Here is an 18,080-nt window from a genome sequence, read left to right as displayed (position 1 = left end):
TTAATATAAATAATAAAAAATGGTCAAAAACCTTTTTTCTCAATATTTCTATGATTTCAACTTTCGATGAGAATATAAAAATGTAGCATCTTATCATTACCACAGTCTCCTTCTATTAGTCCTTTCATTTCTATGCTTCTTACTCAATTTCTCCAAGACTCAAATTTTGTGAAAATTGGTAAAAAGTATAGAAAGAATGACATTGCAGGAAGGAGACTGATCTTGTTATAGGAAGCTCTATTTTTCTGTTCTCGTCAAAAGTTAAAACCATAGAAATATTGAGAAAAAAAGGTTTTTGACAATTTTCTATTGTTTATATTGATACAAATTATATGATGTTATATATTTTTGAAATCAGTAAGAATTAAGCTTTCAGAAAATCGCACAGAAATCTGGTGTTCCCATTTAAAAAAACATAACTTTGGGTCATAGCTTCGTAATTAAAAATCCTGCTAAAAAGGCAAGCACGCCACTAGATTCTACTCAAAAAAGTGCCTGTATAATGTTTCAATTCCAGAGCTCTATCATCAGTATTAGCGGAGATATAAATTTATTTCGAAATCGCCATTTTTCCAATTTTCGCTTATAACTCGAAAACAAAAGAAGGTGGACAAAAATGACTACTACTCTTGTTAGTTGCTCAGAAAAAGAGACCGAGAATGGGGTATCAGATTATGTCTATCTCCACTGGTTTAAAAGCTGTAGTGCTAAAACATCGAAATTTGCCCACCCTGTACATACTCGAGCGTGTCAGATTAAGATACTGTATATGCCCTACGTGTCTCTGATAATGAATTCATCTGACAGTTTGCGCGGTGGGAGTGACTGTACGGAAGAGTTGAAAATGGTAAAAAAAAAAATTTCCAGAGCGTGTCAGATTTTTTGAGGATATGTAAATTAAACCCAAAGGAAGCTACTTTTCAAGGGACTGACAATTTGGATGTGACGCAAGGTCACAGCGGTCCTTTGAAAATGTAAAAAAAACTTGTACATACTCGAGCGTGTCAGATTTTTATACAAATGGTTAATCTCGGTGTTGTAAACGTGTTGACCCATTAATCTGACACTAATCAGGGGGGGTTTTCTTAATCTGACACTTTGAAGATGATAAAAATTCATTTTCTTTTGAATATTTTCCTGCCTGTACCTATAATCGTTTTTGTATTCATTATGAAAGTTGTAGATAATAAAATTGTACACAACTTGTCTGAAGCAATTTTACATACTCTTAACCGTTCTCGAGTTAGAGGGCGATAAGGGCAAGAAGCTTAGCCACACATGCGAAAGGTCAAGGTTAATGTAGAATCCCAGTCTAATCTATATACATCCAATTGTCAAAATGACCAGGTATTTATGTGATGACAATTTCGAAATAAGTCACGAAAATTTTAATGTTGTCTGTGACTGAACCTATTAGAATGTACTATTTTCCAACGAGTGAATTTTCGCTTCAGCATGTATCGCTAAACACCTCGCATTAATCGCCATATATCTCAAAAACGTTTGAACGTAGAAAAAATTGCTTGGGACAAAATTTGTAGAAAATGTTATGCTTTACAACTTTCATAATGAATGCGAAAAAGATTTGAAGCCCTGGGAAGGAGATAATTCAAAAAAACTGATTTTTGTGACCTTTATGGCCAATTTTTATTGTTTCGGCTTGCTAAAACTGTCAGATTATATTTTTTCCGTTATTCTTGAATCATTAGTTTCAAAATAAGAAAAAACGCCACTGCACTCGAGAATGTACACGTGACGTTTTTTTTGCAACTTTGGCGCCCTCCCACACATTTTCGACACGCTTAAATTGTCAGATTAAGAGAATAAATACTTTTCAACATGTGATTAACCACATATATCCTAATCTGACACGCTCGAGTATGATCAATGATAGTTTTTTTTTTACTATTCTGACAGGCTGTTCTAGACTATTCCCCCTATATACAGGTCTAATTTTTCTTAGAGGTACACTACAAGGTCCAAGGTATGTCCCCTTATATTAATCTGACACGATCGAGTAAATCCCCAATTTCCCTCTTCGGTTCCCCAACTCCTATGATAATGGAATAACGCCCATTGATGACAACTGCTATACTCTCGTAAGATACTTATATTTCCAATTTAGTAATAAAAACACCCATGTGATGGATTATAGCGCTCGTGTATTGGTCAATAGCGCCCAAAAGTAATTTGACTTAACTCTGCTAAGTCAATGGTCCATTGGAGAGGAGTGCGAGAGCCTCATTATTTATTCATACTGACATCTTTCGGTTCACATTGTGACATTCGTCACCATAAAAATTTTGCCATCAATGAGATATTCCTTGACATAAGAACGGAATGCTTTCTTCATGTTCCTCGCAGAATGAGGTAGCTTATTACACAGATAATCTGCAGAGTATCGTTAATGAAATTTACGGTGTTTTATCGGAAATTGATTCGAAAGTTTCGATGAGTTTTACATTTATAATGATTGGAGGAATTTTGCATTGCTCGTCTCAAAAACAATAAAGTTGCTTCGTATGAACACTATAGATTCCATGAAATTAATTACATACCTATATTTTGCAACGACATTTCTATTATTTAATGTTCAGAGAACCTGTATTTGTGAGGCCCATCTGACCCAGATTATTGCTCCCATTTGTGCCGGTCATATGGCAAGCGTATACTTCCATTTCATAAAAACGTTAATTCATCAAGGTCGCTGGCATAAACAACCAAACATCCAATTTGCATCTAACACTAATTATTGAGAACAGGTTGGTTTCTTGTGGAACATAACATCAGAATAGTTGATTCTTAAGCTTTATTTCGAAATGGGCCAAGTGTTACTAATTAGAAGAATCTAGGTATCAAGAAACTTCCCAAAACTGTTCATGGCATCGTTTGTTGAAGCTTGAACTTCACCGATCCCACTTCATTCTGAATCAAAATGAATTAAAAATTGAAACAATCAATTTCCCCTGCTTCTTGTACTAATCTGTCAGAAGAAAATCAGAAAAAATTGTTGCCTGATAATGAACGAAAAATGGGACTTTAAAATAATAACTTCGTAGTGTTGCGGAGTCTATATTAGACTCTTTTATTAGACTAATTCTCAAAAAATCTTCTGAATTGTAATTTTTCAATTCAATCGAGAAACTACATTTTAAAGTTCCATTTTTCGTTCATTGTCAGGCAAAAAATTTTTCTATCTGATTGACTCCTGGCAAATTGATTCAATTGACATTACTTTGTCAATACAAGGAGACGTTGATTCATTTAATTTTTAAATTAACGGATGTCAGTTCTTTCCTCAGTGAATCAATCCAAATACGATCTATTCCTACAAAACAATTGGCTAAATTATTATTTTGATCCAACAAAAAAAAACACGTGGACTCTTTGATTTTTCCTTTATAATGATTCGGTTCTGTCATTGAAATTTTAGTGTTATTCCAATCCATCATGTGGTCTCCTGTATTAGAACACACATGATCTGCAATCTGTAATCTATTATAATTTCTCTATTTTAAATGTTTTTTATGTTATTATTTTTCTTAATTCTAGAGGTATAGACGTTTCACCTGTGTAAGTTTTACCACAAATACAGGGAATGTTGTAAATACAATTTTTTTATTTTTGTGTGGTTTAGTTTTTGTTAGTATAAATCTTAAATCATTTTGTGTTTTAAAAACAGTTCTTATGTTGAATTTGGAACCGATTCTTCTCTTCTTTTCTGAAAGGCCATTAACATATGGAATAACGTTCAATAAATTTGGTTGTTCTTGACGGTTTCGTGGTTTTTCCTGATCACCATTATGATTTTGGTTAGACATTTTTCTTTCCAAATTTAATATTGTTTTCTCTATATAAAATCTGCCGGATATTGACTATCTCTAAGAAATTTTTGAAGTCAATTCCATTAGTTGTAATTTCTTTTATAAACGAAATCCAATGAGTTCTATCATAAAGGGATTTAATAATTCCTCTTTTGACACTCACATGGTGATTGGAATAAACATTTAAATATCTATTATTGTATATATGTCTTTCGGAATACGCTCGTTTCAAAATTATTTGAAAACTTTTTTATTGAATTTACGCAGGAGAAAATCAATTATTTCGAATTGTTAATTGATTTTGTTTCAGAGACTGGGAGTGAAAACCCTTAATCGTTTCAGAAGATGCAGAGTCCTCCCAGATCGAATTTTAATCGATATATTCAAACCATATAATTTCGGGCTTATTTCAAATGGTTCGTATTTTATTCGATCAAATAACTGTTGTGGTTGTAAATTAAGGACATTTTTGTACCTGTTCGAAGTTTTAAACCAGCAACTACAGTGTTGGGTGGAGGTGGTAGTAGGCAACTCTATAGGCAATCTTGATTTTTTAGTTCTTAGGGTTAATTCTCTGAGCTAATGCATGATTTCGATCCAAAAAATTTTATTCCAAATGTTTTTATGTAACATCTCCGTTACGCGATTTTGCTAGGCAACATATTTGCGATTTATCAATGTAGGTATTAAGTATCTACATACTTAGTATATTTTCGATAAGATCATTGAATAACAGATGAGGTTATAAGATATTTCTTATAACGGATCTCGTACCATCAGATCCTTTCGAACAGCTCACAACGAGATAATTGGCTGTAACCCTTGTTCAAGAATTAAATATTGAATATCTGATTTCTTGCGATGGTTCGTGAACGCCTAAGCTCACTAGTTCATACGAATATTCAAAAATATTCAAATAACGGTTAGTGATTGTTTCGGCCCGAAACTAATAGAAACTGCATTCATTAAATGTTTACACTTCTACACCCATACATTTATTTTTAATTAGCAGTTCAAAACTATATCATATAACCTACTCTAATTGTTTCATCTCTACGCCATTATAAAAAGACTAGTCATTATAATTTGTCTATATTGGACAAACAGAGAGTTATAATATCTACTTGATTTGTTTCAGAATTACAAGGAAAAAGAAGCGGGTAAAGTTGTTGTGTATACGACAACCATGGGCATAATAAGAGACACCTATCAAGCTTGCATGAAAGTGAAGCAGATTTTGCGTACACTACTGATCAAGTTCGAGGAGAGAGACGTTTTCATGAGTAGTGAATGCCAGCAGGAAATAAGGGAACGAATGAGGTGTGATGACATTTTGATCCCGCAAGTTTTTGTTGATGGACAACACATTGGGGTGAGTAAAATATTTACTGTATGACAACGCAAAATTAATTAAGGCTGTGATATACAGATACAGGGTGTAAATTAATGATTTCGGGAAAATTTGAGAGATGATTCCTTGTCAGAAAACATTGTCATGTCAGTGAAAATCATATAATTCTATTCAGTTCAATTATGGATTTTCATCAAGTATCGGCCACATCAATTAAATGATTCTTTGAGTAGCCAAATGGCGAAGGAGCCGGCCTCTACTATTCTGAAGACCTTCGATGAAATATCGGAACAAAGGTTAGATGATATTGTATTATTATCGGCGCCTGGAGCATGTAATGATTAATGGAAATAGTTTTGTTCAATACAAAATTCCAGGTGATTTGAAATATCGCATTTCCTTATAGGATAAGTATTATTTTTCATCGATAAAATGTCTATGGTTTCTACATTTTCCATTGGAGGAATATCTGGAAATAAATTTTGCATGTATTTTCGAATGTTCCTCCAATAGAAACTGTAGAAATCATAGACGTTTCAGTGATGATAAATAATACTAAAGTTATATAAACATATATGATAAGTAAATTATTTATTTATTTATTGGTATCGATACGGGGATTATATTATGTTGTTTTAAGGGTGCAGACAGACAACTGCAACAAAATTCATCCACCAATGAAATTAACAATCAGAAAAGAAAATAATGGGACCATACATTTTCCCGATGCCATAATTTCGAAGAACATCAATTTACATAATTTCAGTATTTACCACAAACTAACTCATTCAGACATAACCATTCATGCAACATCGAACCATCCTTTTAAAACAAAAAATGGCTGCTTTTCACAGTATGATCCATAGATTGATCAACGTGGGAATTTTAATAATGAATATAATTTGATTGAACAAATAGCAGTCAATAATAATCAAACAAAATATGATTAATAATTTGTTATTATATTTAACAAAGAAAGTGTCTGATACTTCATTTCCTTGTGAGATCACATTCCTGTTGTTCACAGGATAGTAGGAATGTGGATGGTCAAAAAACTACTTCCAACTAATGCCGACGTTTCGTGAATAGGTATTGTAATGAATCCCAGTCTTCTGAGGAAAATTGGAATTCATTTTAGTGCATTTCTTTCGTTTTACATTTCCGTCTTTGAAAATATTTTAATTCTCGAATATTCCGTACGTTCATTCCGATAGGCAGAGTAAATGTAAAAAACCGTTTATCTGTGTTTCACGTTGTTTTTCTTACATGCCGTTGAAGATTTCGACGTTTTTCTGATGTTGATATGCGATAAACCGGAGCTGACGACGTTTTTCATTCTTGTCGCATTCTGGAATTTTCAGATTTTTACCGTGAGAGGGGATTTGCCTATAAAAGCAAATTTTCCCCCGCGACGGGCACTTACCTTTTAACTTTTGCTCGGTTACTTCAGTACTTCGACTTTCGATTTTTCGCTCTTAGATTTCAGTTTTAACGTGGTGACTTCTGCTTTAGATTCTGTTCTTTTACTTCCGCTAGTTTTCCGTATTTTCTGAATTTCGCCGTTTAAGAAGAATTTTTGTGTTGCATCAGTGCGTTTAAGAATTAATTTTTTAGTTTCTTTTCTTTCCTTTGAGTTTCCGCGAGTGCCTGAAACAAAGGAGGTAGGTCCCCGTCTGTACCGTTCAGTTTCTTTGTTAGACCTACACCGTTACTTCTTTAACTTTGACACTGCTGTACTGTATCGCTTTCTGTTGTATTTTATCGTTCTTTACCCTGTTTCGCGAGTCTGACTTTTCCCTTCGCTATCAGTCATGGTGCGCAAGCCCTTGGGGTACTGAAGGGAAAGTCCCGTCAACCCCCCTGTCCGCGTTCCGCGTCATAAGTGTTGAATCCGAAATCTCTTCTTTTCTGTCAGTCATGGCGCGTTATAGCCCTTGGGGTAGAGAATAGAAGTCTCGAATAGATCCGCCCTGGTTGTGTTTCATTCCCGGAGAAATACAATTACATCCCGATACCGTATAGCAAGTCCTTAGTATTCGTTCCGTCAGTTCTGGTTGGCGCATTTTTATTGAACCTTTAATTTTTCACTGCACCCGGTATAAACTTCATAAAGTGTTCGTGACCGGATAGAATTTCCCGAATGTATGTTCGCTTATAGAATCACTCATATTTCATACCTACACATATCTCCCTTGTACATATAATTAGTTTCCGAAGGTGTGAATAAACTTTCACATAATTCTATTTTGACTTCTTCGTTGTCGCTACCACCCTAGATAACAGCGAGCTCTGTCTCCGGCTAGCAGCTACTCTGGTAGGTTTGCTATTCTTCCTATTGAAAAGAATAGCTGGCGCTCGAGATTAGGTTTCTCCGAGTAACCACGTTACAGTATATTAAGTTGGAAGTAATATTTTAGGTAGCTTATTTGTACCGTCACAAATCTGCCTATATAGTGAGAGTCTTTGACTCATACAGGGTGGGCCATCCATAATTTTCCACCCCGAATTTTGAGCTTTGGGATGGAATAACGAAAAAACGCTCAGACAGGTCGAATTTTGTTGAAAGGGGGACACAAATAAGGGCGTTCAAATGAGTTTCATATCATTACCCCTCTACCAGCAACCCCTAACAGCTCTCATTTTTGAATAGGGAAAAGGTGTCGAGCAGCACCTTGTTGGAAAGGCAATTCAATTTCCTGCGGTGTATTTTTTTTTTCATCGTTTTATGATTATACAGAGTGACTCAGTATTCCATCAATAACTTTAACACGCCGGATTTGGATCTTTGAGATGGAAAAAACGCTCGGACGGGTCGAAAAATGAATTCGATATCTCTACCCCTCTCGCCGCTACCACATGAAGCAATTATTTTGGAATAGAAATAATAGGTCGTAAATCGTTCGCTTTCGTTTAAATTGAAATATTTACTGTAAGGGTAGCGGCTAGAGGGGTAGTGATATCGATTTCATTTTTTGACCCATCCGAGTGTTTTTTCCATCTCAAAGATGCAAAATACTGAGTCACTCTGTATAATAATACAGCGATGAAAAAACAAATACACTCATGCAGGAAATTGAATTGCCTTTCCAACAAGGTGCTGCTACACCCCTTTTCCCTATTCAAAAATGAGAGCTGTTAGGGGTTGCGGCTAGAAGGGTAGTGATATCAAACTCATTTGAACACCCTTATTTGTCCCCCTTTCAACAAAATTTGACCTGTATGAGCGTTTTTTCGTTATTCCATCCCAAAGCTCAAAATTCGGGGTGGAAAGTTATGGATGGCCCACCCTGTATAACAGAAGATTATTGAGGTCAAAGAAACACTTTTTTCTCTTACTACTTTTTACGACTCGCCGAGTGAAAAACTATAAAAATGTTATTTTTAGTTTTATCACACAAACGGTATTCTCTAATTAAAAATTCGTTTCGGAACATAGTTTTTCATTTATTTGGGGAATCTTTTTCGAACACAAGATATCATTCACGTCTTCCAGGTTACTCATTATGACCATTACGTATCATAAAAATACCAAAAATTTAAAGAAAACAACTCTTGAAACTAAGTTGGACGCTATCTGATGAATATTTGAACCTTTTGTAAAATAAAAGTATTCTTCATATTTTCTCGTATAATGCCCCGTTTTCGAGTAATTTGATGATCAAAAATAAAAAATATCTGTGATATTCGGAAAATTGGTACTTTTCGGTTGAATACATTTCTGTTTAAAGATCCACAGATGTGTTGTGTCACAGATTCAGCTAGTTATTCGTTATTCTGAAGGTAATTTTGTTTTTCCAGGGGTGGTGGGGGAGAGTTCCTTTGAATTGGACAGCTACAGTCTTCTACTACACTCGATAGTAATTTAGCATCCTTTACGTAAATCCCATTTTCGCAACAAGGCGCGAGCCACAGGGTCAGCCATTTTCCAAGAGATCTCGATCGATGTTGCGAAAATGGGATTCACGTAAAGGATGCTAAATTACTATCGAGTGTAGTAGAAAACTGTAGCTTCCGGTTCATGGGCTGTCCAATTCAAAGGAACTCTCCCCTACAGCTCATTATGAAAACTTAAAATGTCTATATCTTTTTATCAGGGCCGAATCAGAAAAAATGGTATGGGAAAAAAGTGTTTCTTTTGAACTCAAGAATATACTGTTGAAATATTTGTACGAGTCGAAGACCCATCCTGTATAACCAAATAAATTGATGGTGCTAAGGCATTATATTCCAACTAAACGTCTTTTGTAATTTTCGGAAATAATGAAGGAAAATAAGTTGACCTGAAAGGGGCAAAAGAATCTTCTCGAAAACTTGAAATGATTATATAATTGTTATATTCTAAAGAAAAGAAGTATTACACATAAAAAAAATTTATCGCAAACTTTATAGAAAATTTTGCTCGTTTGTTACCAAACAATGACCGTATATATCGTGAAATGATACACGTAATGAAATTCGAAAATGCTTCTGTTTCTCTTGTTTCTCTTCTTTATAGTTTAACATTGCACAATTACTTCTGAATGCATAAACTCCAGATTATCACCTATTGAGCCGAAAAACATATAAACAAAATAGTCCAGGTTAAGAAACTAGAAAAAACTTGAAAACCTAAAGAATGGAAAAGATGTTCTTTCGATCTTTCAAAAATAATCATTTCGTATGTTAAAGAGAATTTGGCCGTGATAGAATGCTTTAGAAAGCGCCGAGACATGGATCATCGGTTAGTAGAACACCGATAACCCACATTCTGGAATGGCGCGTTCTTCGACGTCTGCTACAGACAGAGGTATGTTAGAAATTACAGCAGGTGCCTCCAATGGTCAATAAGGATCTTTTGTTGCATCGAAACGGATGACTAACCTGAAAAACCTAGAAAATGATTCAGAATACAAAATTGGTCAGAGTGAAAGCTTGTGCGTGAATTCAGATAAAAAATTGTCGCTGTATAGAATGGAAAATGCTCGAATTCAGTCTTTAATTCATTAAATGAACATTTTCGGTGCTTCCTCACTCTCATGTGAATGTTATACGTATTTCCGGCGGGTTGAAGAAATAGATCCAAAATATAGCATGATCAATGATACATTCAGATATTTAATGTATAGTAGTGGATATTTGATATAAGGAAGATTTCGATAGAACATACTCTTTTTGAAGAATTCCATTTCCGTCAAGATTTTTAAAAGTTGCAGGAAAAGCATATGAATAATTTTCTGAATGTTTACGAGAATTAACTGTTAAATTTCCAAGGTTTGCTACGATTTTTATGAAATGGCAACACTTTTCTTTTATTGAGCTTTTTCTATGGACACTAAACCATTTCCAGTTGTAATTCAGAAAACATTATTTTTATATCAGATTAGTCAAGTTTATTACGAAAACATCATATGTAATATTTCAGATTACTCAATTTGATTTCAGAAATGGGTCATTTGAAATTCAGTTTCGTCACATTTATTTCAGAAACCATCAATTGTAATTCGGAACAATTTTTGAGAACCCAGCTACTCATTAAAACTAGAACAATATTTCCTTCCCCGAAACTATGGTGGGTGAATCATACCCAAAACGAACTTTGACCCTACTTGAAGACCGTAGAATTAATCGTGTCTGACAAGAAGGAAGGACGTCCTTTGCAGCTTATTCTTGGGAGGTTGACGTCATTGGATAAAGGCCATTCACAAGACAACTTTTTGGATACCGAAACAATTTTTTTTTTCATAAATACCTAATATGTAATAAGATTTCATCGTTATTACCATTTTTTCAATTGATCACATCAGATAAAGACGACGTTTCAAAGAGTCAACGAGAAACGAAACAAGGAGGGTAATATAACAATTGTTTGGCATATACAAATGAACACTCTGAGCGTAGAAATCTGATATACCTACCTTGATTTTTGGCGGATATATTGTTTTGTTTTATATTATAATTTTAACTAATTTTATCAAAATAATGTATTTCCCCAACGTCAATTTTATTTATACACACGTATCAATCACCTAATTCTATCGACAATTTTTTAAAGTTTTGTCAGATTGATTTGGTGGATCTGCCCAACAAGGTAGCTTTTTCTAAAAAAGCGAATCTACTGGCTTACAAGTAAATTATTATAGAGATAAAAACAGTACCTAGATATTGATCGCTTTGATCAGATTCTTGCTGCCTGTTATGACTCATTGCACAATAAATAAAAGTACTATAGTTACTTCTACTTTTTGTCTGATGCTAATAGGATGTACGGGTTTTTCCTTATGTTGACGTTAGTCATTGACCACCGACAGATGTATTTTTCTGTAGGAAACGCTGCGGTAGAACCATGGGCGCCCGCGGTTAGTTTTATTGAAAGAAAAATTTCTCTAACGGTTACTATCGAAAAATTTCCAAAAAGATGGAACGGCTGCATCGAGCTCCATAAAATCTTCAGATTTTCAACTAAAGGAGTGGCTCTTTCAGAATATGTATCACATTTCCATCTATGGCTGGTTTCATTGAAAGAAAAATTATTCTAACGGTGACTATCGAAAAATTTCCGAAAAGATGGAATCAATTAAATGATTGTCAAGACCGAGCGGCTGCAAGGAGCTCCATAAAATCTTCAGATTTTTAACTAGAGGAGTTGCTCTTTCAGAATATGTATCGCATTTCCATCTACGCTTGGATTTATTGAGAGAAAAATTAATCTAACGGTGACTATCGAAAAATTTCCAAAAAGATGGAATCAAATTAAAAGATCGTCAAGACCGAACGGCTGCATCGAGCTCCATAAAATCTTCAATGTTATACATATGGCCGACCTTAGATGCGAAAGATTCAATATCTAATAATTTTGAATTCTTGGGCAAAATATTGAACAAAGAAAAAAGCATTTCATGTTCTTTTGACAATCTCGTTTCAAGGGCTGAAATCAGATGATCTAAATATTGGATGAATATAGATTTTTTGAAGTAATCTTCAGCTGAAGATGCTTCATAATTAGATCTGTATATTTGTTTACCGCGAATTCGTGGTTTTCCAATCTCTATATTGAGACTCTGAGCAATAGATGATGTTTTGGAAAACATTTCTGTGAAGCATTCATCATCGGAACGATGTTTTCCATATATATATCTATAATTAAATTTATGTGACGTTGAACATCTACAAAATTGATAAAAACACCTTGTAGTGTATTTGCTATTGGTTCCAATATATTTGAATATTTACTTGCTACCGTTAAACAAACCACAAAAGTGTAATAGTTTATTGCAGCCCATAACTGAGCAGCTCTTTTTGTTGTTGAAGAATCCATTGAAATTTCTTTTTGAATATAGTTTCAAAGTGTTCAGCGAAAACTCGCAAAGATTTATATCTAGCTGACCAATGAATTTCACAAAACAAAGGATAATATTGAAGGTGTTGTGCTGAAAAACAATAAGGCGATCAGAATCTCAGGGGGGGGCCATGGCCCCCCCTGCGGGCGCCCATGGGTAGGACTCTAAAAATCAGGAGAGATAAAGAAAAGACAGGCATACTAATAAGCGCCAGAGGGCTCAACATGGCGACTTTTGCTCTTCATACACATACAACACTGAGCCTCGAAACTTGTTTCACGTGTTTCGCTATCACAATAGCATCTTCAGGTGTGTGAAGGTAAATATGCTATTGTGATAGCGAAACACGTGTTTGTTTTAAAAACTAATTTTTGTGAAAATTATATAATCTGTTTTGAGTTAAATTATATGGATTTTCATCAAGTATCAGCCACATCAATCTGTGGCACAGAACTTAATTGAAAAAATAGAATTTTATTATTTTCAGAATTACTGACAACATTATTTAACCGTACAATCTAAATATTCAGAAAATATAACTCTCGAATCTTTTTTACTGTCTGATCTCTGTGAAAATATATTTGTAATGAATTATTGATATTTGAATGGAATCATTTCATTTGAAATGTGAGAAAATATTTTAAACATTTCCACGGGATGATGCGTTCATTTCCTGAATGTTTTGATTGTACGGTATAACAATGTTTTCAGAATTTCACGAAATAGTAAAATTGTATCACATGAAATTCATGTTTTTTCATTATGTAAAACCACCATATTCGATAGAAATTGAATTGAAATAATACATTTTTGGGTTCTTCTCGTGTTGAATAATATTTTTCATACAATGAATTATTTTTTTCTGGCGGTATCTCAGAGCTAGCTTGTTATTTGTCATGACTAGTGACCACGCACTAAAATCGTTCCAGTCGTTCATTGGCTCATTCGACATAAAATCATTTTTTTCTGTAATTATTGATTACCTACCATTGAATTGAATACTCAAAGGTAGAACATTATGAAGATTTCGTTTTTTTTTTGAGCAGTTGAAAGACAGATCAAAAGACCAACTACATCATGAATTGAACGATGTGAAACTAATTTATGTTCTTGAAGTAATTTAATCTTCGCTCTCCTTTCAGGATGCCGAAACTATAGAGAAGTTGAATGAATCTGGGGAACTCAGGAGGATTCTGAAGCCATTCAAGGTAAATTTCATATAAGTTTAAAATAAAAATATTGAAGACGTGTTATGATTCAACCCCCGGAGAAGGAGAATATTATATCACCAAAAACTACAGAAGGATTGGGAAGAATCATGAGGGATTGTTGAAATTTATAACTGGTCTGGTGATATGCGTATCCTAATATTACCCAGAGGAAGAAAAAGAGCGGTCTATACAGGGTGACTGGTGACGTGAGGAACAACGGCTCACAGCCGTTCTCAATAAACCCATCTATCCATCGTTTCACTTACTGACGATTGGTAATTATTCTAAAATATAATATATCTACAGATAGATCATAGAAACGAAATCAGATGGTTTTTCTATCCGCAGTAACTGAAACAATGGATAGATAGGTTTATTGAAAACAGCCGTTAGTGATTTAGGGTATAGGTATATAGTAACAGTCCTGTGAAATATCGTCGAAAAATTCGCCATATTAACGAAGATTTGAGAGTTCATAAATCCCCCTATATCTCTGAAACCAATATATCCGTAATAAAACATCTATACCAAAGATTATAGAGATTTTTATAATCTTTGATCTATATACACAGTACAAACTGCATTCGACATACAATCACAGTACAGCGTAGCTGCGATGGTATTGCAATCACTGTACAGCACCTAGTTGAAAAATATCACTCGGTATATGAGATAAAAAAAATTCGAATGGATACTTGAAAAGAGATTTGAAGTAATAATAATAATAATAACTGTCATTTATTGACCACAGTCAAAGGCCATCGACCAAAGTCCTTCAGCCTTGTACATTTAGATACATCGATGTAGCAAAAAAAAAAAAAGGTTAGTCTATTATATATTAAATTGGGTTAATTTTTTATTGATCTACATAGCCATGGACGTGAGACTGTCCATGATTGTTTGGTCTGGAAAGTTTCTGAGTGGGTTGCTCGCTGTATCTCTGTGGAACATGCCATATATATCCTCCAGTTCTTTGACCCGATTGAAAAATCTGCCATTTAAAATTTTCAGTCTTTCTATTATTGGCTGTATTTTGGTCTTTCTGTAAAGTAGTTCATTGGATGGATTGTGTAATTTATTGAGGGGGTGTCTCATTCGTGTTATTGTTCTCAGAGATGTTCTCTCCCCTACCTCTAGATTTTTTAATACCGAATTTGTGGCATTTGCATATAATGTATGCCCGTACTCCAGAATTGGTCTGCAAACTGTTTTGTATATTTTTGTGGCATTTTCAATGCTTATTCCTTCGTTCTTGTAGGTGAGACATTTGAAATGTTTCGCTCTCGCAATTGTTTTTTTCTTGGAGAGGTTTGATTGAAGCTTCATATTTAGTTTACAGTCGATTTGTATGCCAAGGTACTTTATTGACGGAGATGGAGTTATATTTCTACTGTCTATCTGAACTAGAGGAGAACTTGGTCTGATCTTGTGGTTGAAGATTATGAATTTAGATTTTTCAGGGTTGGGATGTAGCCTCCATTTGTAAAACCAGGTTATCAATCTGTCCATGTAAAGCTGTAATGCCTTTATGCACTTAGCTACGGTTTTTCCAACAACAATCAGAGAAAGGGTCATATCTGGACTAGTCAGTAAAGAGTACGTATCGATATTAATCTAGCCTGTGTGCCGCTCATTTGTCCACTCTTAACCTTGACGCTTGTGTTCGCAAATTAGAAGAACAAGAGTCTCTATGTGAGATTGGCTTCATGGAGACGTCTTCTCACTGTATTTAGGGAAATTGCGCCATGTAAAAATAAGTGGAAAAACTATTACCTTAAAGTCCAAGTCCTGTCTTTTTTCCTTCAGTCATACCATTGGTTGACTTGTCTTTAAATAATACTAACAAATGAAAAAATATATACACTTTCATAGTTAAAATTACACTTTCAAAAATTAACTTTTCTACATTACCCGATGTGCGAAAATTCTCAATTTTTGATTAGAGCCCTCATATTTTAGCTAACGATGAATGAATTGGCCACTTGCATTTATATTCGAAGCATCCCAAAGGCTATGTTGGCATGGTATAAGACTTTCTTGACATTATGGAAATTTCCTTCTCTTTAAACGCTATATTGTAGGTACCTACAATTTCCTATACTACAGGAAGCCCAATGAAAGGACGGCTCCTTTACTTTTCTGGCTTTTGTGTTGGCCTCTTCATTTCCTTTTATTCCCGAGTGACCAAGGACAGACCTTGTTACTCTTGTCTATTTGGTTGAGTTTTCTTCAAACATGTAGAAACCGAACGAGTGACAATCATTTCGGCGGGTACATAATTACACATGTATAAAGTTTACACACAAAAAAAAACATAAGAACGGTTCATGAAATGAGCAAAAAAATGCAGAAAAATTAATAAACAGCTTAAACTATACAGATGCCTAGTGATAGTGAAAAGAATTATTTTGCAAATAAAATGCAATTCTCATCAATAACAGAATTGTTTTTTCCTGTAAATAATTTCATGAATTTTTTCAGAGCATGGACGCCTGCAACCCTTGCAAAGTGTGCGGCGGATTCCGCCTATTACCGTGCACGGTCTGTAATGGAAGCAAGAAATCCGTCCATCGAAACCATTTTACTGCAGAATTCGTGGCTCTGAAATGTATGAACTGTGACGAAGTGGGCTTAGTAAGATGCACAGCTTGTTGCTGAAATGTCGAGGAGGATTGAGGGATCCCTCCAGAGAAATTTGACATTGACTCAACCAATATGGAGATAGAGTTCAATTATTTTTATATTCCACAAGTCAAATACAGATTGAAGCAATCAACGAACAACGTAATCCACAAATGGATTATATTTGAAGAAACCTCCAACTTGGTTAATTCATTTATTGTATAAGTTGATGTATATTGAAATTTTAGTATTTTATTGTGTCATATGTTTGTATGTGTCGTTAATTTGTATTAGGTAATACAATAAATTTTAATTTCGTTAAATATTCCGACTTTTGCATGCAATCTTAATTCCAACCGAACAAATATTTCCTGATGTAACGGTGTTTACACAGCTTGTACACGAAATTGCTGGAAATTCTCTTTTCGAAATATTGAAATATATGAGGAGTTCTTTCTGGATTAGACATACAAGAGCTTAGGGAAAAACCTCAGTAAAAAAAACCTTCCTCCCCGTGAGTGTAGTGGATTGTAAGAAATGAAATAGTTCACGAAATAAGCTGAAATATTTCATATTGAAGGGCATCTCGCACTGCAAAAATTTATCCTTTTTTCAACGAAAAGGAAAATACAGAAAGTCTTACCCAAGATGCCAGAATCTTTTATCTGAAATAGAGAGAAAACAAAAGCAGAAAGAGGTAAAATAATAAAATTGACAACCCAATTCAAAAAAGATTCGGAAACTGCATGTATAGCCCTAAAACCATCGGCTTTCAACCGAATTTCACCTGAAAAGCATACTAGCAAATCCGTGACCTGTTCTTATACGATTCAGAATACACCATATTTTCCTGGGAAGATCAAAATCAGGAACTCTATTCGAGGGATCAGTAACTAATTCTTTGTTGAAAATAGTGCACATATTCCATTCAGACTGCCACAGGTCTTATTTGTCCATTTCATTCGAATTAAGAAAAATTAAAGTTTACGCCACTTGGAAACGTATTTTCTGGAATGTAGGATAGAATTGGAAACGAGTCGGGATAGGATTGGAATTTATTGCAGGAATTCATAACCGCAGTCTGTCTACGGATATGAGGCGGTACAATGTTTGAAAGAACTGGAAACCATTGAATAGGTGAAGATCTAATAGTTCCAGTTATGGTTCTCATGGAAAGATTCAGCTGTGCATCATTTTTTTGCACATGACCACTATTAAACCAAACGGAGCAACAATATTTAGCAGCCGAAAAAAATCAAACCTAGGGTTTCGTTCGAAGAGTAGCTACAGCAGCATCCCATGAAGTACCAAATAGTTTATTAAGGATATTATTCCTAGTTTTTAACTTCAGACGCAAATTTTCCAAATGTGCTTTGAAATTCAGCGAGGAAACTAGCTTAACTCCTAGATATTTAGGATTGAAGTTATGTTCCAAAAACTACACTCAATTTTCTATATTTTTGAAGATTATCCAAAGGAAACACGAAACCTCGGTTTTATTTGGGTAGATGTCAAGACTCAGAACTGTGGCCAGGAATAATAGGGAAACACGGCACAAACAGCATCAATTGGAACGGAGAACGTCTGCTGGCTCTTTGTGCAGAACACAGTCTGTGTATAACGAACACCTATTAATTTATTACGAGACCCAATTCAAGAGGGACCTGGCGCCACCCACGCTCAGGGCATTGGCATACTCTCGACTATGTAATCGTGAGACGAAAAGATCTCAAAGAGTTGTTGGTCACTAAACCCA

General features: G+C 34.6%; 1 protein-coding gene across 1 annotated transcript in view; it reads left to right on the top strand.

The window, feature by feature from the left end:
• The window catches only part of LOC123309044 (glutaredoxin domain-containing cysteine-rich protein CG31559-like), a 64,608-nt gene extending 47,961 nt beyond the window's left edge, over positions 1 to 16,647 (top strand). The window contains exons 3-5 of the mRNA XM_044891888.1: positions 4,963 to 5,196; positions 13,634 to 13,699; positions 16,184 to 16,647. Coding sequence (XP_044747823.1) covers positions 4,963 to 5,196; positions 13,634 to 13,699; positions 16,184 to 16,360 — 477 coding nt within the window. The 3' untranslated portion in view covers positions 16,361 to 16,647. The remainder of the gene's footprint in view (positions 1 to 4,962; positions 5,197 to 13,633; positions 13,700 to 16,183) is intronic.
• The last annotated feature ends 1,433 nt before the right edge of the window (positions 16,648 to 18,080 follow it).

This window comes from Coccinella septempunctata, chromosome 3 (assembly GCF_907165205.1).
Source record: "Coccinella septempunctata chromosome 3, icCocSept1.1, whole genome shotgun sequence".
In the NCBI taxonomy this organism is placed as follows: Eukaryota; Metazoa; Arthropoda; class Insecta; order Coleoptera; family Coccinellidae; genus Coccinella; species Coccinella septempunctata.
This window is presented reverse-complemented; position numbering and strand designations above follow the sequence as displayed.